Raw genomic sequence first — 25,013 nt, forward strand, 5'->3', positions numbered from 1 at the left:
ACTCCTTCCTATTTTTTCACTCTCATTCTTTTACTACTCATCCAGTCTGTGTTTCTCTCACACTCACCAACATATCCGTTTCCCACAGTAGCTATAGTGGGATAGTTGTTCTGAAATTCTGGATTAAAGATGCTTTTATTTAGGAGTAGAGTGTCTAAAGAGGGAGTTATTCTAGAATAGCTAGAGAAGAACATTATTTTCTTGCTATAGTTATGCCAGGAAATTTTCCCCGTGTATTTTGTCTTTGTTGTTATTAATGTAAAGACGAGACAACTAATGTAAAGGCAAGACTATTGGCCACACAGTCCTCAGGTAGCATGCTACTGTGAGTGAGAAATCCTACAAGCTTACTACAAAAACCAGAGGCTGTCAAAGCTTCTATTTAGTATGATGCCATAACAAACAACAAATGAGAAATGCTGCCATGCAGAAATTCTACAAAAATAAAAAATGGGACTGCGTAAGGAGTCAAGGAAAAAGACAAAGTAACATGCATAATACCCTTGGGGGTTCTCAAACTGGGGGTCAGGATTTATAGGGAGTCACAAGGTTATTACATGGAGAGGTCGTGAACTGTCAGCCTCCACCCCAAACCCTGCTTTGCCTCCAGCATTTATAATAATGTTAAATATATTTAAAAGTGTTTTTAATTTATAAGGGGGGGTGACACTCAGAGGCTTGCGATGTGAAAGGGGTCACCAATACAAAATTTTGAGAACTACTGCCCTACAACTATAAGATAAGTTACTACAGGAAAAAAAACATTGTAAGTCATTGCTGTCTGAGAGCCAGATTCTTCAAAATTCCACTCAGTTTGGCACATTCACCTCTCAGCCAGTCACATACTTCCTGCACCAGGAGAGTCAGGACTACAGAAGTCCAGATGGAACAATCCCCCCCCATTCCCAATTCTGACATCACCCCCCCTTTCCAATTCTGACATCAGTGTAAAACTGAAGTTCCCAAAGCTGTTAACATTCTTCATGACAGCCCTGAATGTCATATTCTTAACAGACAAAAAGAATATAAAAATAAAACCTACAAAAATATTTCCTCACTAGCAAAGAGACAAATAAAATGTGTGTTAAGCGGAGAAAGACAAAATACATTCATATAAATAAATTATTATTAATAAATAATAAATATGTAGGTCAAGATCTGAAGAACTAAAACACTGGACACCGTTTACACTATTTAATGTAAGAAAAAAATAAAGTTTACTCTTTACTCTGAAAGAACTCCAGACGTTATAAACTCTATGATACAGTAGTAGCCAAATTACCAAGCAAAAGTAAAGGGATTATGTTGAATAGATGCAGTGAATGAGTTTCTCTAAGTCTATCATTCATGTTGGTCCACTGAATACTCTTAATTTCCCATAGTCAAATTGTGTTTGCATTTATTTTTCTTAAAACAATTCTCATGAGAGCTAATATGTACAAGTAGGACAGAATGCACTTCTGATTTAAATAAAGAGTCAAGGAATGGGAGAGAGATCGCATGTGAATGGATTCTTCTTTAAGAAAGAAAGATCTGCAATGTATTTGGATGGAATCCAGTCAAGAAGAAAACAGTTATAACAAAGCCTACATCAAGCCAGTGCCACCCAGCTGTTAATGAAAGATGAAGACAGGATCTGTTCCAATGGAAAAGTCAAGATGCAGTTAAGAACATAAGAACGGCCATACTGGGTCAGGCCTAAGGGTCCATCTAGCCCCATATTCTGTCTTCCGACAACAGCTAATGCCAGGTGCCCCAGAGGGAATGAACAGGTAAGCATCAAGTGATCCATACCCTGTTGCTCATTCCCAGCTTCTGGCAAACAGACACCGATAGGGACACCGTCCCTGCTCATCGTGGCTAACTGCCTTTGATAGACCTATCTTTCATGAATTTATCTAGCTCTTTTTTTAAACATAAGACTTGGCCTTCACAACATCCTCTGGCAAAGAGTTCCACAGGTTGACTATGCAGTGTGTGAAAAAATACTTCCTTTTATTTGTTTTAAACCTGCTGCCTATTAATTTCTTTTGGTGACCCCAGTTCTTGTGTTATGAGAAGGAGTAAATAACATTTCCTTATCTACTTTCTCCACACCAGATATGATTTTATAGACCTCAATCATATCTGCCCTTAGTCGTCTCTTTTCCAAGCTGAAAAGTCCCAGTCTTATTAATCTCTCCTCATACAGAAGCCATTCCGTACCCCTAACCATTTTTCTGACCTACAGCAATATCAGCATCACAGATAATTCTCTCCACTCTATGGGATGGACTTTGAAGTGCAGTTTCACACACAGGGAGGGCAAAAAGGATTAAATGAAGAAAGTATTCTGAATTTCAGGGCTATTCAGAACTAATGACCAAAGCCAAATATAAAATCACAGTATCAGAAAAATAATAGACCCCACCCCACATACCCATCTATATGTATCTGCTTAGATTCAAAGTGCAAGGGAGATTATTTCCCACCCCTCTGCAATTGTTGGTTGGAAAAGAAAAAGGAGATAGTGAGGAGAGGGACAAGATGATATAGGGGATTGGTAATGGAATAGGGAACCTTGCACCTTTAGCCCATCAGTTCAAATCCAGCCCAGATACATGGGGATTTAAATAGCATCTGACAGCATATATGAAGTGTTATTGTGACCTCACAATAGAAATCCACATAAAAAAAATCATTGCAGTTGTCACCATCTTGGGAAGTCTCAACAAAATGAATGAACAGAATGAAACGCCCCTCAATCTACATGTGGTCACTACAGAACACAGCTAAGGCAACACTGGTAAAGAAGCATACAGAAGATTGCACTATAGCTGCCTGTTCTTGCTCCCATTATATGGATAAAGGAAAGGACTTCAGTCTCCAGGGCCAGCAAGCTGCCACCTAGGTCACTTTGCTTTAAAACAAGATGATGACAGGATACTAGAACAAAATTTCACAGAGAGGAAAAAAAAATGTTCCTCGTTCTTACCTGAATAGCTAAATCAAAGCAAGGAGAGGAGTGGGTAAAGCTCAAAATGTATACATGTAATTCCCATTAGCTTTAACAGAAGTAACATATGTGCATCCTGTAGAGGATATTCCCAGAAGACAATGTATTTCCTCTTCAGCACATGCTGAAAATTCAAACTAAAGCAAAAGCGAAACTACAACATGCAGCAGCGTCACACTGCCAATGACACTTCCGTGCAGAACAAAGAGGTAACAGTTAAAATAAAACAAGGGTAACTGGAAATATTTGACAGCCAATACCTTTCGAGAGTGGCTCCAAAATACTCAAGAGGTAAAGGGGAATATGGCTGAATTAAAATGGCACTTTGAAATATGACACATACATGAGTTTCAGCTTGGGAAACTGCAGCTTGGGCAAAAGATTGCTAAAACAGTCTGAAAGAAAGCAAAAAAGAGTGAGACAGGATAAAACTTGACAAAGCAAACAAGAAAGTTGCTTAGTTGATCCTGCAATGAGCTGCACTAACAGAACCTGCACCTGTGCAGTTAACTGGGGCTGCAGTTAGCAACACCTGAAAGAGGTTCACACAGAGATGACCAAGCAGATAGCTCCTCTTTTTTAACCTTTACATTGATTGATTTATCAGAGTTTCACCTCCAGGAAAAAAAATTAAATCGATAGTACCAGATCTTAGCAAGAAAAAAGATCAAAATATCTTTGCTGCTAGCATTTCACATCAGTCACCCCAGAACCTCCACAAAAATAAAAGTAAAAAATAAGCCTGTAATGCCAGAGAACGTCCTTCATTTTCAACCATTCCCCACCATTAGACTGACTTAACAAACAAGGACACTGAACTATACTACCTGGAAGAAATGAAGCTCACCAAACTAGTAATTTGTTTATTCATCGTTTCTAAAGGCCTTTAGGTCACATGTCCTTTGCTAATCTTTCCAGGCTCCTGACCTCAGAAATGTAGTTTCAGTGAATCAGGAGAAACCCAAGTAAATATAGCGGAACATTTAAAAAAAAAAAAAGTCTACATATATTTAACAAAATCCCTCCACAAAGCCAAAGGATGGGGAGGTAGATAAATTAGGGATTGCCAGGAGGCCCAACTGTGTTTTTTCCCTTAATTTCAAAAAAATTCCCCTCCACAGTCTCTTACCATATTATGGAGACATTGTGAACAATTAACAAAATGCACTGTGACTATATAGTGATATGCCCAAAAGTAGCAAAACCAAGCATCAAACAGCAGGCAAGATAACCTTTCACTCTGTATTCCTGATTTCACAAAGTGCCTTCTCCCAGCCCCTCCACACTCTAAATTCACCTGGAGACGGGTGCCTCCCAAAATATATATGTAAAAACTACACACATACCATATTAATGAAAGAGTATGTAAAATTCAGAGAAGGTTGTGTAGAGAAATACATTACCTCTAGATTGGGGGAGAGATAGGGGACCCAGGCATAAGAAAAGTTCTGTGCCAAAATTTTCCCATCTCATCCCATAAAGGGAAAAGTGAACCCCATGCTCCAGAAGGTTAAGAGAATGGATTTTCAGAACTGTCCCTGAACACAGCAACAGGGGTAAGAGAACTCTGTGTGCTTCCCCTTCACATAAACTGTAGGTCCCAATAGAGTAAAAAGGGAGAGGACATAGGACTTTAGATGAGGAACTGAGCTACCGAAGCCTTCAGAAGTCTTGAATTAAGATATTCACGGTAATTTTTTTTCCAAAATTCACCATAATTCACACAAAGCCTCCAGCGGACATAACTGTCCCTGGAATACAGTGGGTTAAAAACTCCCAAATACACACATTCACATAAACACAAAATATTATATTGTTTCTGTTTTTCAGAATTCAGAATGTATTCTTCATTTTTTCCCATGGCATTTTTAGTTGAAACCATTAAAGAAATTCTGCATTTATCAGGAACTAGATTTTCAGAATAGTTTTTCAAAATAAAGAGTTGTGAAAATTTAAAAAAAAAAGGTGAGCTCTTTCAATTTTTTGCTAAATTTTTCAATTCATTTCTGAAAAGAAGCCATTTTTCAAAAAAAAAAAATTCTCTTACAAAAAAAATCAGCTCTACCTTGGAAAAATATTGGGTTGGTATCACTTCCCTAACCTACATCATGCATAGCTCTGCGGGTGTTTTACTGGGGTGGGAGAATGAGTTAGGTAATGATGGCTGTGAGATATGTTTTTCTGTATTGTTTAGGAAAACTTATACGAGTGGGTGGTGTATGTTAATGATTATCCTATATTTGGTATTAATTTTTAATGTACAAATTAGAGTTGAAATCTTCATATTTGTGTCTGTTGGTGTATGTCAGTGGTTCTCAAACTTTTGTACTGGTGACCCCTTTCATATAGCAAGCCTCTGAGTGTCACTCCCCTAATAAATTAAAAACACTTTTTTAGTATATTTAACACCATTATAAATGCTGGAGGCAAGCGGGGTTTGGGGTGGAAGCTGACAGCTCTCGACCCCCATGTAATAACTTCACGACCCCCTGAGGGGTCCTGACCCCCAGTTTGAGAACCCCTGGTGTATGTTTTTTATGGCTGGAATTAAGGCTGCTGTTAGTTGTTCAGAATGATGGTGGGTTGTGGGTGGATAGAGAAAATGGAAGATGAGAAGGGAAAATGATGAGTAAAGCATAGGTCGGGCATTGAATGACTTTGCTTATTTCCTTGGTTTTTAGAGCATGCATTGGAAAGCTGAACAGTGTAGCAACCTTACCTCAAAGTTAAAGATTTTTTGTGCCAAGGCCCCATTAAATTATATAATCAACACCAATATATATACACATAGGTAGCAGTCAATACATGTATGTATTATATACTCCATATGCCCCCTTGCACAGTGCCAGTGTCCAACATCCCTGAATACATTCATCCCCTTTAGCTCCTCAACTGCACCACTTCACTTGCGTAAACCATGAAGTGCAGTTTCTGTCTCCGCCACCTAAGATGTACGGAAGTCTGAGCAGAAACACCACTCCTGAAAACATAACATGTATATAGTATCAGTAGATCACTAGTTTCAATATCATGTAAAAAGAGATACCATATATGCATATTTGAAGGAGCAAGGCCTAAGAACGTGATAATGATCTCGGTGAGGGAAAGTCACAAAAGAGAAGGAATCCTGAAAGGAAGTGGAATTAATTTTCTTCCCAGCCATAAAGTTCACTAGATGCATTTTACAAAATCAGTTTTATTAGGAGGTTGGAAGGGGTTGGGTAGGGGAAGGGTTGTTTGTTTTACATTGATGGCATTTTTTTATTTGCAGGCAACAAGTTACATTTGAATCAATTGGAATCATTTAAGGGACTAATGATCTATGGTTGGCTGATAACTGTGACAAATTGTAAATATTTAACAGCATAATAATCAGAAAAACATTGCATACTTGCTGGTTGAGAACTATACCCTCCTTCACTTCCCTTTTTAAATAAAAAATTAACCCCTTCTTCTCCACTGAGCTTCATGCAGTTGCAGAGGCCTAAAATCTGAACGCTGCTTGTGATGCCAACATGAAGGGGGGTGGGTGGGGGAAAAGAAAACAGTTCTCAAATCTCAGTCAGTCTTTAAAGATATATAGACAGGCCAACAAACAGGAATTACATTGAAAATAGATGTCCAAACTACTCATCCAAATCTCCAGAGCAGTTTGTTTTTTAAATGTTGACACAGAAAAGGAAATTGAAGACAAATGATGGTGTGCTTTAAAGCAAGTACATTATATAAATAATGCTTATTAGGAGCCCCATCACCCTCTGAACACCTTGCATAAATGAAGGCCTTATCCTGTAAATCCTCTAAGTGCAGGCCTCTTATCTACTTCAGGGGGGAATTCCATGCTTGTAGGGCTTGCAGCTTGGGGTCCAAATCCTGTTGGCCTCTCTCAAATGAATAGTCCCCATTGAAATTAAGGAAAGCAAGATTTGGTGTCAAGTACTGTAATATCAATTTTAAAAGGAAATAAACAGAACAGAAACCCTAAAAATACAGAGGAATGGATATATAGACATAGATAGTACAATTGTCCCACCCCCACTCTGAAGGCGAGATGGATAGAGCTAGAGGAATAGCTCCGGCTCATTCATGCCAGCTCCCTCTCCAGAACAGAGCAGTGAGGGGAGCAAAGGGGCTTTGCGATCTCACCCAGAGAGTTTGTTTTTGGGGGGGGGGTCCCCACCGCCACTTTAAAGGGGTGGACAATGGCACCTAAGGAGCGATGAAATCCCTTTTAACCAAGCCGCTCCCAGCCCCACCCCAGCTCTTCTGATGGCTGCTCCAGAGTTGCAGAGGGGTGGAGACCACATTCCGCTGTACAGTGAGACCATCCTGCATCAGGATGAGCATCTGAAGGGCTAGCACCGGCGGCCACCCCACAGCCTCCTGAGTGGGGATGGCTGGGGGAGTCAGGAGGCAGCTTTCCGCAGCGAGCAGCAGCCCGGTGGATGAATGCAGCAGGGTGGGGATCCCCCAGCTCTGCTCACGGCGGTGCTGGAGGTGGCAGCGCAACTTACTGCACCCCACCCAGCAGGGCCGGGGGTCCCGGCGCCGGGTCCAGCTCGCAGTGGGCAGAAGGGTGGGCGGGGAAGGGGGGCCCCACTCGCAATGGGCTACAGACGGGGGGGGGGTAGAAAGGAGCAGCCTGGCACACAGCCCAGTCGTGCCCGCCCACCCACCAGGGCGGCACTTGGTACCCACTCGCCCCACGCCATCAAAGGCTCCGTGCCCAGCAGTAGCATCCTTCGCCCCCTACCTTCCGGCTCGCTCCCCCCGCCCCGAGGTGCTCACCAGCGCCGCAGCGGAGCCAGCTGCCCGCCGGGATTCCTGCGCGCTCCCTGGGACGCTGCCCCCGGAGGAACCTGCCGCTGCGGCTACAGCGCCGTCTGGATGCAGCCGGGGAGCAGGCGGCGCCGCGCCGCCCAGTGTCTGCACCTAGAGGCCGGCTCGGGCCCCGCCCATGCTCTCCAGCTGTCACTGCCGACCCGCCTCCGGGAGGCGGAGAGCGCCGCTCCCCGTACGGTGCCCGCCCCTGCCGCGGCCCCTTCACCGCCCACCGACTCCCGCTGCAACTCCGGCCGCCTGGGCCCGGGGGACCGGCCGCCGCGGCTCCCTCCAGCGGGCGGGTGAGGAGGCGAGGCCGGGGCGGGGAGAGCAGCGGCTGCTGCAGTGGGCGGGCGGGCAGGCGAGCTGCGGCGGCCGCCGGGGCTGGCCCAGCTCCTGGGGTGCAGAGTTACCCCCGCGCTGCAGGAGGGGGCGGCGGCCGCCCCGGGGCGGGACTGCACGCGCTGGGAAGGGGCTTGGGCAGCGCTGGCTCGGAGCAGGTGCCTGGCTGCGCCAGGGCGGCGTAGGGCGCAGTACGGGCGAGGGGCTTAGTGATACGCCCGGGGCCCAGCCCCGGCGGAGGGAATCCTCGTTCTCCCCACCCCCGCCGGTGCACAGCGCCTGCTGCGCGGAGCCTGCCTGGGCCGGCTAGTCCCAGAACCAGGCCGCCCGAGGAGCGGGGCATTTAGCGGGGCTGCCAGAGCGCTCACGGGACGCTGCGAGCACCTCCTGTTCCCCGGGAAGCAGAACGGCCTGATCGCTTGCTGGTGTGGGGCCATGCTGCTGGCATTGCTATAGCGCCCCACTACCCGCCAGGCGTTGTATTACTACTTGCCGATTAAACCCCGCGGCACAATCAGCATCGCAGATCAAACGGGCCTTTAACGCCAAACTCAAACATAAGGCTCCTAATGAATGAGACTTTTCACTGTAATTTCCCTTTGTTGCCGTGCTTTGTCCAATAGGCATCTTTTTGCAACGGGTGTGTCCCACCTCTTTTTCACCATAGCTGCTTACTGCCATAAAAGAGGTAGGTGGTGGTGTGCACAGCAGTTATATCTGTTAATCAGCACCACTTACATCATATATAGGTGGTATACTGCTGTCTTAAGAAAGCCTGCTTATAGCTTTCTGAAAGCTACACTCAAATATTAAGATTCTAAGAAGATGCTATTTATAGGTCTCCTTTTATTATTTTTCACACTATCACTATCTACAGATATTTGGCACAATTGTCAATTTAATGCAATTGCTAGCATTTTTTCCTTAAGGCCAGACAGTTGTACTTTCTAATCCCCTCTAAAGTCTTGTTCTATTTAGAGGCTGCTGTTAAATATAGTATCTGCGGGAGGCTCCCAGGCCTAGGCTTTTGCCTGCTCTATTGTGGTCTAGACAGACTGTGACTTTTATCTACTGCTGTAAATTGGCTTTGAGCACAGCTTTGAGTTTTGCTTTTTGAGTATCTGCTTTCCAGTATTGTCATCCTCTGCTGGTCATTACTACAGAGCACTCTGGATCAGTTGGTAAAATGGGTGAAAGCAAACAATTTTTCAGTTCAGCCACATGTAGGGTCATCCATCTAGGAACAAAGAATGGAGACCAAGTTTAGAACATGGAAGAATCTGTCATGGGAAGTAACAACTCTGAAAAAGATTTAGGACTGAGGAGTCAAGTCAGATGAACTCACAACACATACACTGTCATAAATTGGATGGTGCTTTAAGAGTAGCTGAGCTCAACCACACCTATCCAGATTACCTACCCCAGCAGCAGCAGCTGGTCCTGATCATCTGGGTGATGTTTTTAACAGGTCTGAGAGAACTCCCTTTGAGAGAAGTCATAAGGAGCAAGTTGGGCTCTTGTGGAAGGACTTCAGGAAAATAGCCTGGGAGCCAGTGCTCTATGCCAGAGTCAGAGGGCATGTCTGCACTGCAATTAAATACCCACAGCTGGTCCATGTCATCTGACTTAGACCCACAGTCCTCAGGCTATGGGGATTTTTAGCTACAATGTAGCTCTTCAGACTCAGGCTAGAGGCCAGGCTCTGGAACCCTCCCCCTTTAACATTTGTTACAGCAGCAACTAAACTTTGAGCATGTCCCCTCTGGAAGCCTGAGTCATATGAATCCCATGGGAGGAAACTGAGGCAGGGAACACCTGCAGCACAACACTTGGCCAGGAGGTGGTACAAGAGGGCAGCTATGCTCTATATGACAGCGATTCTAACATGTATAATCAGTAATATTGAGAGAGGTTATGTTACCTCTGTATTTGGCACCAGTGCAACTGCTGAAGTCTTGTGTTCAGATCTGATGTCAGCAGCTCAGGAAGGATGTTGATGAATTGTAGAGAGTTTAGAGAAGAGTCCCAACAATAATTAAGAGTGGCAAACATGCCATATAATGGGAGACTCAAGCAGCTCAACCTATTTAGCATATCAAAGGGAAAGTTAAGGAATGATTTGATCAGTCTGGAAGTACCTGCATGAGACACAGAAATTTGAAAATAGATGGCCCTTCAATCTAGCAGACAAAGGCATAACAAGATCTAATGGCTGGAAGTTGAAGCTAGACAAATTTAGGCTAGAAATAAGGTGCAAATTTTTAACACTGAGAGTAATTAACAGTTGGAACAATTTACCACCAGTCATGGTGGATTCTCCATCACTGGCAATTTTTAAATCAAGGTTAAACTATAGCATATCTTTTAGAAACATCCAAACTACAGGACTTCCTTGAATTCCTTCTTGTCTGTGTTATACACAAGGTCAGTTTAAATGATCACAGTGGTCCCTTCTGGCCTTAAAAGTCTGTAAAGTCTATAAAGGGCCTGATTAGCATAACTGGTCTCATATACTTCCCATTGTTTCAAGATGTTACATAAATGCCAAATATTAGTTTTATAGGAAATGTAAATAAATGTGAAGTATACAGAGGAGTCAACATGATCTAGTCCCATTGTCCGTTATGAGAAGTTTTGTACCAGGCGCATGTCATCAAAGAGAGAGGGTGCTTTTGTGATCCAGGGGGAAGAACCTATAGGGTAATAATCATGTTCTGTATTAGAACTTGGGCTCATAACTAGTACTTCTGTTGCAGCACTTGCATTATAGCACAATACAGCTATTGTTCTGATTCAAATAAGATGTCTAGTTTCAATGCTGCACATGGCTACCATATTGAAGTCAGATCCTTTCTGCTCATCTTTGATATCTGTCTTAGTAAAGGTTACATATCTCATGCTGCTTTATATAAAACTAGTAGCCTGACCAGCAGTCTGTTGCTCAGTAAAATAAAGTAAAACAGATTCAAGTGTTCCCTTCCTGCACTCAGTCACAGAAATGCATAGGACTAGTACTGCTTTGTCAACATCAGTGGTTGATATATTGTTGCTGCCTCCACAGGCACTGTGCTACCAGATTTTAACTAATTTTTCAATACTTAGTGAAGCATATGACAGAGAACACCTTGTAGATGAAAGGTGCTATATAACAGAGGTTCTCAACCTTTCCAGACGACTAACACCTCACTTAAAAACTCCTTGCTTACAAAATCAGACCTAAAAATCCAGAAGTGTCTCAGCACACTATTACTGAAAAATTGCTTCCTTTTTCATTTTTACCATATAATTATAAAATAAATCAATTGGAATATAAATATTGTACTTACATTTCAGTGTATAGAGCAGTATAAACAAGTCATTTTACAAAATTTTAGTTTGTACTGACTTTGCTAATGCTTTTTATGCAGCCTGTTGTAAAACTAGACAAATATCTAAATGAGTTGATGTACCCTGGTTGAGAATCACTGCTATATCACACCTATGCAAGAAAATGTTAGGCCCTGCCTTGCTTCCATTGAAGCCAATGGGAATTTTGCCATTTAGTTCAATGGCAGCAGGACTGGGGGGACTATAAAGAGCAACTTTTGAAATAAAATAATTAAGTCTTTTACTATCTTCAGAACTAAATAGTTTGGAATTACAAAGGCACTTTGATTTCATTATATCCATATTTCTAAAGAAAAGGTATTGCAATAGTAAGGAAATAAACTCTTTAATTCTTCTCTTCTTGTGATTTTTTTTTAAAATACTGATGCTCTGATCTTAAAGAACCTGCACTGAAGTCTGGAGCTCACTCGCAGCATAGCAATGTCTTCATTATGAGTTGTCCTGACTCTACATGAACTGCTACAATTGAAAATTGGCCTGTCACAAAAACATTTTTTAAAATCTACCGGCCCTCACTCTCTATTGAAAGTCAAGTTGTAAGACGTTCTTAAAAGTTCAGCTCTGAATAATTACAACTTAAACTTACATACCGTCCTTCATGACAAAGGATCCCAAAGGTGTTTCCAAACTGATTTATAAAAAATGGATTAAATCCTCAACTTGTGAATTTAGAAGGCTCTCATTGATTGATTATTTATTTATTTTTGTGTTAATTGAAAGTCAGATGCACAGGTCCAAAAATAGACTTTAGCTTTATATTTTATGGTTTTCAGCCACCACTGAAATGCAGCCACCTGCAGGCAACTGTTTAATAGTACACAGCAACACTGCAACAATTGTGTATAATATATTGCCATATTTAAAACTTCTCACAGCTTGACAATGAATATTATAACTGTTCAGGACAGGAAACGAAGAACAAACTATTCCTAGGGGAAACTTAAGGGAGGCAGAATATAATTATCCACTGTAAGATAATAAGAGTTGGTCACTTGGGTAATTCACATGTGTGAATGACTTTTTTTTTTTCTGTGAAGGCTGATTGCAAGACCTTTATTTCAATCTGAGAGGTTCACAGTAGCTCAACTAGTAGTTGCTAGAGGGTCCTGAAACCTGCAGTATATTTTTATGTATTCACTTTTTAAAAATATAGTCGAAAAATTATTAATTACAAAGTAATAACACTGAGTGACACCCCCGCTGAGGCGGGCTGACAGGGATAGAATAGGGATTGCCCAGGCAAATGACTAGGTGCATATTTGCACATGGGGTGCCTGTAAGCCCTTTGAACACCAAGGGAAGATTCTCTGTACCAATTCTGCCTAGGCAGGTGTGGGAGGTCACCTTAGGGCAGGCCGGGGGCACAGCTGCACCAAGCACCCCATGCAGCTGGTGCAGAGGGGCAGCAGCTCATAGAATGGAGTGGTGACGGTGAGCACTCTGCACTCTTGCATTGGAGGCTGTGTTTCTACCTCACATTTCACTTGCCTAGAGCCTAAATGCTTGTGCTTTGTGTGGGTGGAGTGAATGCATAATTTGTTGGAACCAAATCTTTGTTTTAATAGTAAAAGTACTATTTTATGGGTGACACTATACTCTCTATCTATCTAGGATGTACAGCTATAAAGATGCACTTCCTTTTCACTCAGTCCACTGACTTAATGTGCCATAGGTTGGTGTATGTGTGTTATTTTAAAAATAGCACGTTACTTGAGTATTCATTTCAAATAAAGAACATTTACAAGGTACTAAACAATCAAAGCAATCTAAATACAGTTAAGAACTAAAATGTTTCCCAAATGTAGCTTTAATCATTGTAGGTTGAAGTCAATATTAACAGAGCTATACAATTCTAGCTTCCCTGTGTTTAAATATATATGTATATAATTTTCCCATCATCATCATCCCTTGTTGCTCCAAAAACATGGCCACGAGTTGGTGTTATCACTTAGCTCATATAGTTCTTAAGGAATACAGGATGTTGACAGGGGGCACTGCATCAGGCACTGTTCAAAGATTTGTCTAGGCTCTCCTTCCTCATCTCCTGCTTAGTCATGTTGTCACCAGTCTTTCCTACCCTGACTTTTGCTCGATTTAGAGTACACATTGTTTTTGTTTGAGGTCAGTGCCTGGAGGGAGTTGTTCTGAAGCAACCAGGTTATCCGTGATATGTGAACTTCTGATAGCAATATCTGGGGAATCACATTTTTTAATTGAAGAAGAATGCTTTGCAAGTACAGTGCCTAAAAATTCTCATGTACTATGTACATAGAACAGCTGAGTTAAGCAAAGTCTGACAAACCATGTCTTTGCACATTGTTGAATCACATAACATTGATAGTGATGTTAACATATACAAAAAATTAGTGGTCAAGCTGCCCAATAGTGGAATAAAGCATTTGGAAATGATACACGGTAAACTGAAGGGGAAACCAGTGAAGAGTTATATTAATCCATTGCTGAGGAGGAGCAATAGCTGCATCAAAGATACAGCTTTTAAGAATCCTTGATGATTGATTTCTAATGCCACATACATGGCTCTCTTGAACATAGATCTGTATGTTTAGATGATTAGCTGTAATAAAAAGAGGTCAGGGATTACAGAGGTAAAAATAGAGACTACTATGCTGCTTAAGAAGAAAATCCCCAAGGACTTGTATCTGTGGCTCACTCGAGCTTGTTTTAATACATAATGCACCACTCAGCTGTTTAGAGTTCTGCTAGAGAAAGGCTGCTGAACTGGGTCTCTCTAAGACAGGAGAAAATAAACACCAGTTTTTGCCCCATTCCCTCTTTTTAGGGACTGTTATGTTGGATGGACCTCTACCTTTGTCCTAAGACTGGGGTCTCTCCGGCATAGAGCTCTTCTTTATATGGGCAATTTGAAAAATCGCTCTCCTTTTAAAAAATAAAATAAAAATTCTGGATGCCAAGAAAGAAAGACAAAATTAATGTCCTGAAAAAATCTAACTAATCCCAGTGTTTAATGACCATCTTAGGTACTGCTGCTGAAAATGATTAAACAGTCAGATGTGCTTGTTCTAATGGCTGAAATCAACAGCATGTTTGCTAAATTTTTACCATCAGGTCTTCTCTCTTGTCATATCAAGCACTCTTTTTTATTTTTTGCTACTAGCATTCAGTAGTTGCTAAAGATTGCAGTTCAAAAAACATCACTGAGGTCTTGATCTAGGAAGTACTGACATCAGAGGGAGATGTGCATGTTTAACATGTGGCAAGATCAGGCTTGGAATGAAGGGCTTGGGGTCAAATTCTCTTCTGTTGCACCCATAAAATCTCTGTTGAAGCCAGTGGGAGTTGCATGGGATTAAATGATAGGAGAATTTGGCTTGTGTCCCTTGTCTCTGTATCTATCTCTGAATATACGCTATTTTGATATATATTTATGTGGTCAGAGCTTGTCTACACTAGAGGTTTTCTCCTATGCAGCTACATCCAAATACACCAGTACAAAAAAGATTAGCGTAGGTGAGTTCTTAGTGTCCGAGCAGGCTAGTAATTGATATCTGGGATTTTTAAAAGCACTCTGCTTTGTCTTAGTTTTGTTTCTACTGACTTCAAAGGGAGTGCAAGCATTTTTATAAAATTCCACACTAACATGCAGCTTTGTACAGTAACAGTAATTGTGTATTAAAGCTATAATGCATAAGAAATATCTTTTCCCCACAGAATTCTGTGTATTGCGGCAAATGCCAATAGAGATGCGTTGTCATATATAGGATAGATAAAACTAGCTATGGAGTTGGAACAACAAACAGAAGGTACATGTGACTTTTGATACATTGTTTACACTACTTGTCTATCTTAAATGCTTGTGATACAATTGACAATAAAAGTACAATTTAGTTTATCTTTGTCTGTTGCTTCTGATTTTGTATAAGGCAACTCACTTTCACGATTGCAATATTTTATCTCCAGTACTAACACTTCAGTGTGGTTTAGGTTTACTGTTGATGAACAGCCTTTCAGTGATGCATTTTATAAACTTTATGGCTTTTGAAACTGCGTCTGATTCCCAGTGGAGACTGAAAAGAGAACTTGTCTGCATCAATAAGTTGAATAGCTGAGCTTCTCAGAGTCATTGTCTAAAATAAGATGTTTTGGGGTCTTGATTATGTGCTGTAATGCCCGTGTTGCATAGATCATGTAAAAATGAAGAAGGAATGCATATTTTGAAAGTATGTGATAAACACGGGATTTTTAGTTAGTTACATCTAACATGAAGATGTTCTAGAAAATCAGTATAACATTGATAGATAGTTGAGTTTACATACAATCAGTGTATAATACAAACATGGATCATCTCCAAAGACCATAGCAGTAAAATAGTGCCCAAGAATAGAAATAGTTCAGTTTTGTGGTGTATTGTCTGAAGATTTAAGCCAATATGCACAATGAAACAAGCTATTCTATTACAGGGATTTTTAAAAAAAAATCTGCTGTTGCCCTGGCAGTCAGTCAAGGTGTGTGTCATTTTGGGGAAGGTTGGGTGGTTGCCTCCTGTAGGACTCACCTTGTCTTACAAGTAGTGGGGGGAGTCTGGTAGAATCAGTCTTATTTGGAGCTGCAGGGGGTGATGGGAAGAATCAAGCTGCACATAAAAAATAGGAGAGAGCGCCCAAAAAAAACCCGCCCTTCCCTATTCCCTAATTACTGGATCTACCACTGGAAACTTAGTCCATGTTGAAATGTGGGAGGGGAGGCTTCAGGCCCACTGTCCCTCACCAGGAGCAGTTCTTTTGGGGGATTAAAGGGAGCTGGGAGGTGAATAATAGACTACTGCGGTCTCCTCTCCAACATTCAACCCACTTGCTATTATGGCTTCCACTCTCCAGCAAGAGAACTTCTCTTTCCCCAGAAAGAGCCCTTGGGTTAGGTCCCCTCCACTCCAAGTGGCGGGGGTGGGAGGGAGTGATGGAATTGGTCAGAGGTCAGACAAGTACCTTATTAGTACCCTTTGTCAGTGATAGTGCATTTGTACATAATTCTACATTTGTAAGTTCAACTTTCATGATAAAGAGATTGCACAACAGTACTTGTATTAGGTCAATTGAAAAATACTATTTATTTTGGTTTTTACAGTGTAAATAAAAAATAAACATAAAGTGAGCAGTGTACACTTTGTATTCTCTGTTGTAATTGAAATCAATATATTTGAAAATGTAGAAAACATCCAAAAATATTTAAATAGATGGTATTTTATTGTTTAACAATGTGATTAATTGCGATTAAGTTTTTTAATCATGATTAATTGCAATTAAGTTTTTTAATCACTTAGCCCTAATATTTGGAAAAAGCATATTAAGCACTGTTCGGTGTCATGTTCACGTTTTTTATTTCCATTTATAGTGCAAACATTTAAGAATAAATTATAACAGCATAAAACATGATTAATAGTGAAATTCATCTTACATAAAAGGCTACATCTTGGTGAAATACCATGTGACTGCCAGCACTGTTCTACCCTCTTTACAGTGATTGCAGCATAATTGCACCTACATCCTATGAGAACAGGATTTAATAGACCATTATAGAAGATCAGAAAAAAAGGTTAGATAGGGCATTTTTGTTTAGTCCATTCTTACCAGAGGCACCCTTAAAAATAAAAACAACCTACACATTTCTCAAACCCATGATTGAGCTGTGGATAGCCTAATTAAAGTACAGGGGTCAGTAGAATTTTTTTTCCAAATATCGATATCTGCAGGCTGATTTTTTGTTTTTTTTACTTTAATGACACCACAGCCCTTTTTTTCTCCAGGTGGAGTCAGAGGAATACCTTCAGGAAATCAGATACTTCATGGGTATCCTTGCAATCTGCCATCTCGCGCACTGCAACACATTGTATTAGCAGGACATCTGGACATAAAGGAACAAGCTTCCAGTGAGCCAAAGGTACGTGTTCAGAGTAACAATACAGGACTGGACAAACTTCATATAATTTAGTAACAGCCACTAGTGTATATGTTAAGTGACTACTAATGGAAGGGAATCAAGCTGTACTTTAAGCATGAGACACCTCATACAGGGGCATATATAACATTCTAATTAACCATAATTGTACTTCATACAATTTTAAATAGTAGTAATGTGAAGATGGTATAGTGAAGGTTCCCATGTAACTGCTCTGCATATATAATAGTTCACTAAATGGGAGTCCTATCTGTTCACGAAGTGAGACTTTGCTTTGAGACTTGCAAATGAAAGGCAGTGTAGTCCCAAGTATTTTACCTCCCCAGAAAAGAAAAGGTGGCTGGCCTAAAGGGAAGAAAAGGAAACCTCCAAAGGAATTTTCCACTCCTCGTGCCCCTACAACAGGGTAAGTGTGTTATAGTAGCATTATGTTATTCAGATAATTTACTGTTCTCTTAATATGCTCTCTTGTATGCAGTACTAAAGCAACTTGGGGCTCTGAACTGTAGAGATTTAGAGAATGCTAAAGGCTTTGGGAACGGCCTCTGAAGTCAATTAAATATTTATAGCTTGGAAATGTTAGAAATCCTCAAACTGCGTTTTGATGGACACCTTTTATTAGTCCCACCAATAAAAAAGTGCAGGGATACAGTGAAATGGCTAAAGGGAATGTATTGTAGGTTGAGCAGTCACGTGTCCTTGCAATCTATAGGTTAATGCAGATTTGTGTACCCACATGGGAATTTTTCTTTAAAATGATTTGAGGGAAGGTTCTCTTAGCCATGTGGGAAATGTATAACCAGCAGTTCCATAACTTTATAAAGGATTAACTACCAGGCAATATTTCACATATATATTTCAATATATATGTAAGCACAAATGAATCTTACTAGTTTATATATTGTTAATTGCTGATATATTGCCCACTGTTGGTATTAGGTATGTAATATTCTTGAATGAGCGGAGAATTAAAACGAAGGCTAAACATCCAGATTTGCCTTTTACTGAAATAACCAAGATGCTGGCTGCTCAATGGTCTCAACTTTCTCAAGCAGGAAAGCAAGTAAGCCTTTTCATTATCATCGTATAGCATTAAAAGAGGCTGCGGACTAGAAAAGGTATGTTTTAGCAAGTATTGTATCTCTTTTGCAGAAATATATTAAAGAAGCAGAAAAGGATAAGCAAAGATATATGAAAGAATTGAAAGCCTATCAAGACTCTGAAGTCTATCAAACTTTCTTAGAGAGAAGAGCAGTTCACAAAGTGAAGACCCTGTGTGGTAAGTTAGAGAACAACCATGTCAATTATTTTAAAGAAATGAAGGAATATTCCATTCATACCCTAACTAAGATTGCTAGGAAGAGAGTTCTGGGAGACCCCGGTTTTGAAATCATCTCACTGTTACTACAGTTTTTTAATTTTGTCAGACTATTAATTATAGTATCATAATTATTAAGCCTTAAAATTGAAGGAAAGCAGAGCTATATTGTGGATGTGTTGAAGGTCTCAGTTGAAGAAATATTTGGCAATGATTGTTTACGCAAGTATATGTGATATTGTAGATTAATAAAAAGGTGCTTTAGTGTCTACATTTTATCTGATTTGCCTTTTAATTATTATTATTAGGCTTACTGTCTGCCTCCTTGCTTGCCCTTTAAGGCTGAATGTACTTTTAGAAACTGACACTCCATGGAATAAAGTGAAGAAAGAAAATAAATATTGGATTGCTAAAACAGTGCACCTCTTTGTACAAGAGAGGGAAAAGGGGCTGAATTGTCAGTGATTGTCTTTCTTTACACCCTAAATTTGCCCAGCTTGTGCCTATTCTTTTTCAATTATGCATTGCAGTGCTTACAGCAGATCCTGTAATTCAAGTTTACAACTCCTTGACCCTGTATTCTGTAATTCAGATTAGAATTGTGGGTATTATATCAGTAAATATCCACAGCTAAATAGAATTACCGTACTTTAAGTTTCTATTGCCTGTGCAAAGAGCTCTTGAAAAAGACAGGCACTTCATTTTCATTATTGCTTGTATTGCATTGTACAGTAATTTCGGTAGTTATCTTTGCAGTTAGCACAGCAAGCTGCTTTCTGCTGGGAGCGGTTCAGTACACTATTTCGGCAGTGATGTGACCTGAGCAATTTAAAAAAAAAAAAAACTTTGTTAAAGGAATGTCATGCTATGTTTAAGATTTTGCTAGGGAGTTGTGAGAGAGAATCTTGGACACTTCCTTTCAAACTCTCTGGAGGAAGAAAAAGATAGAGAGGGCACATAGCTATTTATGAAGATTCAGAGAAGTGTCTTTAAAAAAAAATACACTTTTGTGTAGATCTTATGCTTGTTTGGTGTGCTTTTTTATTTTAATGTGCTTAAAAATCTAACCCCATTGAAAGAAACAAGTATTGTTCCTTTGGGGAAAAAAATTAAGATTTTTTTATCACATTATAAAATATAACGGATGGTCCCCTTAAGATTCCCACTTGTATGTTGTGGCAAAACCTGGGGACCACTAGACCAGTTATTAATTGAAAGTCCCCTCCCTCAAGTTGCTTAACTTGTTCTCTGTATTACAGTTAAAATAATAGAACTTGTTTTTTCCATCAATATCTATAGGAAGTAGATCTGAGAATGAAGCTCTTGCTTTGTCAGCAATAGATGTAAGTACATTGAAACTGTATTTGAGGTGAGGGTGAGATGGAGAAAGTTGATAAGTTTTAGCTAGTTAATGTCAGCTAGTTTATTTTAATAATGACATACAGTGTTGTACTCACACAAAAACTATTCTAAAAGAATGTTAACATCACAAAGTCAGGAACTCAAAATTTAGGAAAGGCCAGAATTAAGATTGTCTTTACAACCCTATTTTTACCTCCTTGTGTGCACGCCTTATGATTAGGGCGTCTGAATTTTTATTTTAACTCTGCCAATATAAAAAACAAAATGAAATTGGTGTTTATCCAATGAACAGCAGAAATGGCTATTTTTGTCTACAGTAGAACCTCAGAATTATGAACACAAGAGTTACAAACTGACTAGTCAACCACACACCTCACTGGGAACCGGAAGTACACAATCAGGCAGCAGAGACCAAAAAAAAAAAAAAAAAGGCAAATACAATACTGTGTTAAACATAAACTACTAAAAAAATAAAGGGAAAACAGCATTTTTTTTGCATAGTAAAGTTTCAAAGCTGTATTCAGTCAATGTTCAGTTGTAAATTTTTGAAAGAACCACCATAATGTTTTGAACAACCTCCATTCCCAAGGTGTTTGTAACTCTAAGGTTCTACTGTAATGACTTGTCTATGTGGACCAGTAATTGTTTATTACGGGGAAACAATTTCTGAAGTGCACCAATGTGTTGTGCATTAATTGTCCTGTGTAGATCCTGTTGGTGCACAGTGAAGGTACATCTACACTGCACACTTCTTTTGGCAGTGTGTACAGTACATCCACTACATGCTCCTCCTGGCACAGGTATACATAGCTGTATAGATGGTGAGGCACTACATAAGCAAGGGAAGGCATGCCTGAGCCCTGTGGCTGTTCCCTTCACGGCACTCTCCTTACCCAAGCATTGCCTCCGTCATCATCACTGCTATTTTAGCAATGTGTCCCCCACTGCTGGAGCCCTTCCCCACCAGAGCCTTTCACTGATGTGTAGCTACATGCCACCGTGTGGACACAGCCTGCGTTTCAGTACAGCAGGTAGCAACACATTCACAACATGCTGCCACAAGTGATGTGCAGTCTAGACGTAGTCTAAATGTTCCTTAGTGCCCTTTAATGTAGTGCTGTTTGAAATAGTGCTACATTAAAGGGCACTATGGAACATTTACAAAGGGATTACTCATACTAGTATATTCTACTGTAGTAAGTAACGTATATAATTTACATTATTCAATACAGTATATACAAAGAGAGAGCCCAAAAAAAACACAATTTTTGGACATCTTCATAAAACTCAAAAATTGCTAAAAATAAACTCCCCAAAATAAAATTATTAAACCCTGAAAAACAGAAGCCCTAATTATGATAAATCTTTAACTAAATGATCACATATTACTTTTCCCATTAGGATTCTTCCTCATTCAGTGCACAGGATGGACGATGCTCAGTGCATGAATCGGTGTTGCATATAATTCCTTGTCTGATTTTAAAAAAAGCAAAACCAAATTCTTTTACTTGGAATTGTGGCAACTTGGAATCTGCATTCACTTGAACATAAAGCTGTGACAAAAATTTATGGAAAGTAATTGCTCTATTGAATATACTCAATTATTTTTCAAATGTACTGCTAATAATGGCTTATAAATCACTTTACGGAGGTGGGTAAGTAGTTTTACTCTACATATTTTCCAGTAAAGAAACGGGGCCAGAGGACATTTAAGTGTGTGACCTGAGGCAGGCTATCAAGTTAGCTGAAGAGCTGGGAGTAGAAACCATTTCTCCTTACTCATAGTGCCAATCTCTCTCCACAGGATCAAATTGACTCTTTACATGGACTATCTTATTCAGTTGTTTTACTGTGCATGTTATTCTGTCACACTTAAAGGAACCTCTCTTGACTGCATTTCTCTGTTGTGGCAGCCCAATTTTTCTTGTTTCATTCACTGTACGTGCCTCAGCACTAATACTGCACCATACATCTGGATAACTGTAAGCATATTTTTCCCATGGTGGCACTTTACACCTGGTTTATGTGTTTTATAGTGACCCACCTTCTGTTTTAGTGACTTCTAACCCTCATTACAGCACATTTATTTGTTATCAGCTTAGGGCCTTGACCAGTAAACAAGAAGACAATAATAGTGCTCTCCTTTGACATTATTGCACATTTCAGCACTTCCTTAAAGGAAGAAATAAAACTACTTAGGCCCAAATCCTCTGCACGGCTCAAGTAACTTATCTCAGTACTGATGATCTCCCATGAGAAAAAATGGATGGAATCCTGCATCCCAGGCAACAGAGCTGCTTTGGGGGTGGAAGCCCATTGGAGAGGGACTAAAAGACTTGAATAGCAGTGGATTCTCCAGCCTCCACTTTCACCCACTGCAGCCTCGAATATCCCCAGAGTGACAGGACAAAGGCGCTCCCATGGTGAAGTCCAGTTAAACCAGTATCATTGTCCCCATGGAGAGCTTTATCTGTGTCCATGGAGTCAGGATTTGCCCCAAACCAAAAAAAAAAATAAAAAATACCCTAAATAATTCTGTCTTGTGAAATCTCTTTGTGACCCATGCCTCGATGGGATTTGGTTTGTATTAGGAGCAAAGGAGGTTTGGGGTTCTTTTTGTTTTGTTTTTATTTTTTTGCTTGCAATAGGTAATGTTTCTTAATTACTCTATATTTAGCAGATATTGACAGCTCCTTCTAATTCTCCCTATTCTGCCTCTTTCATCAAAACAGAGAGATGAAAGCAATGACCTGTATTGTCGGACATGTAACCAGTTTTTCAGTTCTTTTCATAACAAGAAAGAACACCTTATGGGAAAGCAACACTTACAGAATTTAACAGGTAGTGTTAAAATTATTTTCAATTGTATGCTAATCAAGCTAGCGTGCAATTCAAACAGACTATCAACTGGTATTGGTACTAATATAAGATGGTTCACAAATCTAGTGTATTAAATAGCTGGCTCTTAGAGCATATAGCGTTTTCATAGTTAATATAATCGGGGTCCCATTATAAGACTGATTTTTCTCAAATATATATTTGGTAACTGAAAAAGAAAAATCATCATGCTTTCACATTTTTCGTTGACTGGAAATTTTTTTTAAATAATTAAGTGTATTTAGAAATTTAAAACATAGTGACTCATTTTTCTTAATAATTTTGTGGGTTTTTAATATTTTGTATAATCTGTTTTCCCTCTAGTAGCCCAGTGACCTCACAAAATTCTAATTCATAGGCACTTCAGCTTATGTATCAAGGAAAGGAATAATAAAATGTTCAAGAAATTGCTATTTCTAAAACTAGGCACAAAACTCCATTCTGTGATGGCCCTTGTCATAAATTAGTTATTTCAATGACAAAAGCACGGAGACTCTGATTTTTGCTTGTGATGGACCGTGCTTTATTCATCCAGAATTTTCACCATCCTTTCAAATGTACAAAGTGATCTGTTTCATTTTCTCTGACACAATTTTCTTACGATTTCAGTACTAGTCAGAGAAATGGGATTTTGGTTTCCTACCATTGATAGCTTGGCAAGTACTGTCCACTCCTTCAGTTTGATATGACCTAGTCTTTCCACCTTTAAAAAATTGGGAAATTTTGTCCTTTTGTGACACACAGGCACACAAAATAAAAAGTTTTAAAAAAATGAGTAGGCAGTTCCAAAAAACCAAAACCACTTTGAGTTTTAAAAGATAAGAGTGCTAAATGTGAACAGGACACTTGCCTATCATCACTTTCAAAACCCAGGCATTTCCTTATTAATGTATTTGCTTTTATTTGTTTGTTTGCTTCACATTCTAAATCTTAAGGAGCCTACATAATGAATGTGTTATTCTTATTGAGAAAAGGAAATGCATATGGCATCGCAACAAAATAACCTTAACTCTGATAATAATGCTACTGGTTCTACAGTAATAAAAAAAAAATCACAAAATCCTCTAGGGAAAAATAAGTAGTGACATATGTACACATTAGTGGCTGGGAGGGATAGCTCAGTGGTTTGAGCATTGGCCTGCTAACCCAGGGTTGTGAGTTCAATCCTTGAGGAGGCCACTTAGGAATCTGGGGCAATAATTTGTCTGGGAATTGGTCCTTCTTTGAGCAGGGGGTTGGACTACATGACCTCCTGAGGTCCTTTCCAACCCTAATATTCTAAGTCCATATACATATATTTGTACAAAATCAACAATATTGTACTCTTTTACTATTAAAATACATGTATAGCAGTTTTTCCAAGCCAGACCAAATATAATTATTGTACAAAAAAAATTTCTGCTGCCGATTGATAAATATATTTAACTGATACTTGCGAGTTTATACTAGAAGATGACCTCTGAAAGTGTGTTTTGAACTTCAGTGCCTATAAAGCTCACTGATTTCAGAGGTACCATTGAGAGACCTGACTGCAGCATGTACAACCGTGCTCTTAAGTATGGGGTCTGAAATCCACTTTATTAGATAGTTTAGGTGGGTTGTCTGATGATAACATATGCTGAAAGGCCAGCTATTCTGCAGAAGCTATGTGTTGGAATCATCTCTTTTTTTCCATGATTTAACAAAATGTAAATTACTGGCTCAATTTGAATTCATAAGGTCCCTTTTACACATCAAAGTTTTGCTAGTCTAATAAATGTTATATAATATCAGGTTATTTCTGAGGAGGGGAAGGCATAATCACCAATAAAGGGGGCGAGGGGAATACATCACCTATAAAATATCAACAGCTACCAGAACATTGTATTTAGGATCGTTCACTATTTTTCCCTGTTGTATGTGTAAGGAAATGTCGAATGCTGTCGTATGGTAACCGTTGGTATGTGGTGACTGTTTAGTGCTCACCATTGTACCATC

At 39.8% G+C, this 25,013-nt stretch overlaps 2 protein-coding genes and 1 long non-coding RNA gene across 11 annotated transcripts in view; 1 reads left to right on the forward strand and 2 right to left on the reverse strand.

Annotated features, from left to right (window-relative positions):
- JAKMIP1 (janus kinase and microtubule interacting protein 1) overlaps positions 1 to 8,031 on the reverse strand; it is a 269,959-nt gene extending 261,928 nt beyond the window's left edge. The window contains exon 1 of one of the 2 annotated variants that reach the window (XM_039539676.1): positions 7,784 to 8,031. The gene's annotated coding sequence lies outside the window, so the exon portion shown is untranslated. The remainder of the gene's footprint in view (positions 1 to 7,783) is intronic. The other variant, XM_039539674.1, reaches the window with a different exon arrangement.
- The window catches only part of LOC120405841 (SWI/SNF-related matrix-associated actin-dependent regulator of chromatin subfamily E member 1-related-like), a 37,494-nt gene continuing 20,507 nt past the window's right edge, over positions 8,027 to 25,013 (forward strand). For 5 of the 8 annotated variants that reach the window (XR_005598914.1, XM_039539677.1, XM_039539679.1 and 2 more), the window contains exons 1-8: positions 8,494 to 8,846; positions 15,236 to 15,327; positions 17,328 to 17,461; positions 17,806 to 17,885; positions 18,419 to 18,542; positions 18,632 to 18,758; positions 20,091 to 20,140; positions 22,892 to 23,000. Coding sequence is in view for 7 of the 8 variants with exons in the window: in XM_039539677.1 (XP_039395611.1) it covers positions 15,303 to 15,327; positions 17,328 to 17,461; positions 17,806 to 17,885; positions 18,419 to 18,542; positions 18,632 to 18,758; positions 20,091 to 20,140; positions 22,892 to 23,000 (649 nt within the window). In the remaining variant the exon portion in view is untranslated. Of the gene's footprint in view, positions 8,119 to 8,492; positions 8,847 to 15,235; positions 15,328 to 17,327; positions 17,462 to 17,805; positions 17,886 to 18,418; positions 18,543 to 18,631; positions 18,759 to 20,090; positions 20,141 to 22,891; positions 23,001 to 25,013 lie in introns of those variants that run through there. The other 3 variants (XM_039539678.1, XM_039539682.1, XM_039539684.1) reach the window with 3 other exon arrangements.
- Positions 8,541 to 9,856, reverse strand: LOC120405843. The gene is made up of 2 exons (XR_005598915.1): positions 9,579 to 9,856; positions 8,541 to 9,395 (listed from the first exon to the last, which is right to left on the reverse strand). It is a non-coding gene; the product is annotated as an uncharacterized LOC120405843 (long non-coding RNA).

Source organism: Mauremys reevesii, linkage group 5 (genome assembly GCF_016161935.1).
Source record: "Mauremys reevesii isolate NIE-2019 linkage group 5, ASM1616193v1, whole genome shotgun sequence".
NCBI lineage: Eukaryota > Metazoa > Chordata > Testudines > Geoemydidae > Mauremys > Mauremys reevesii.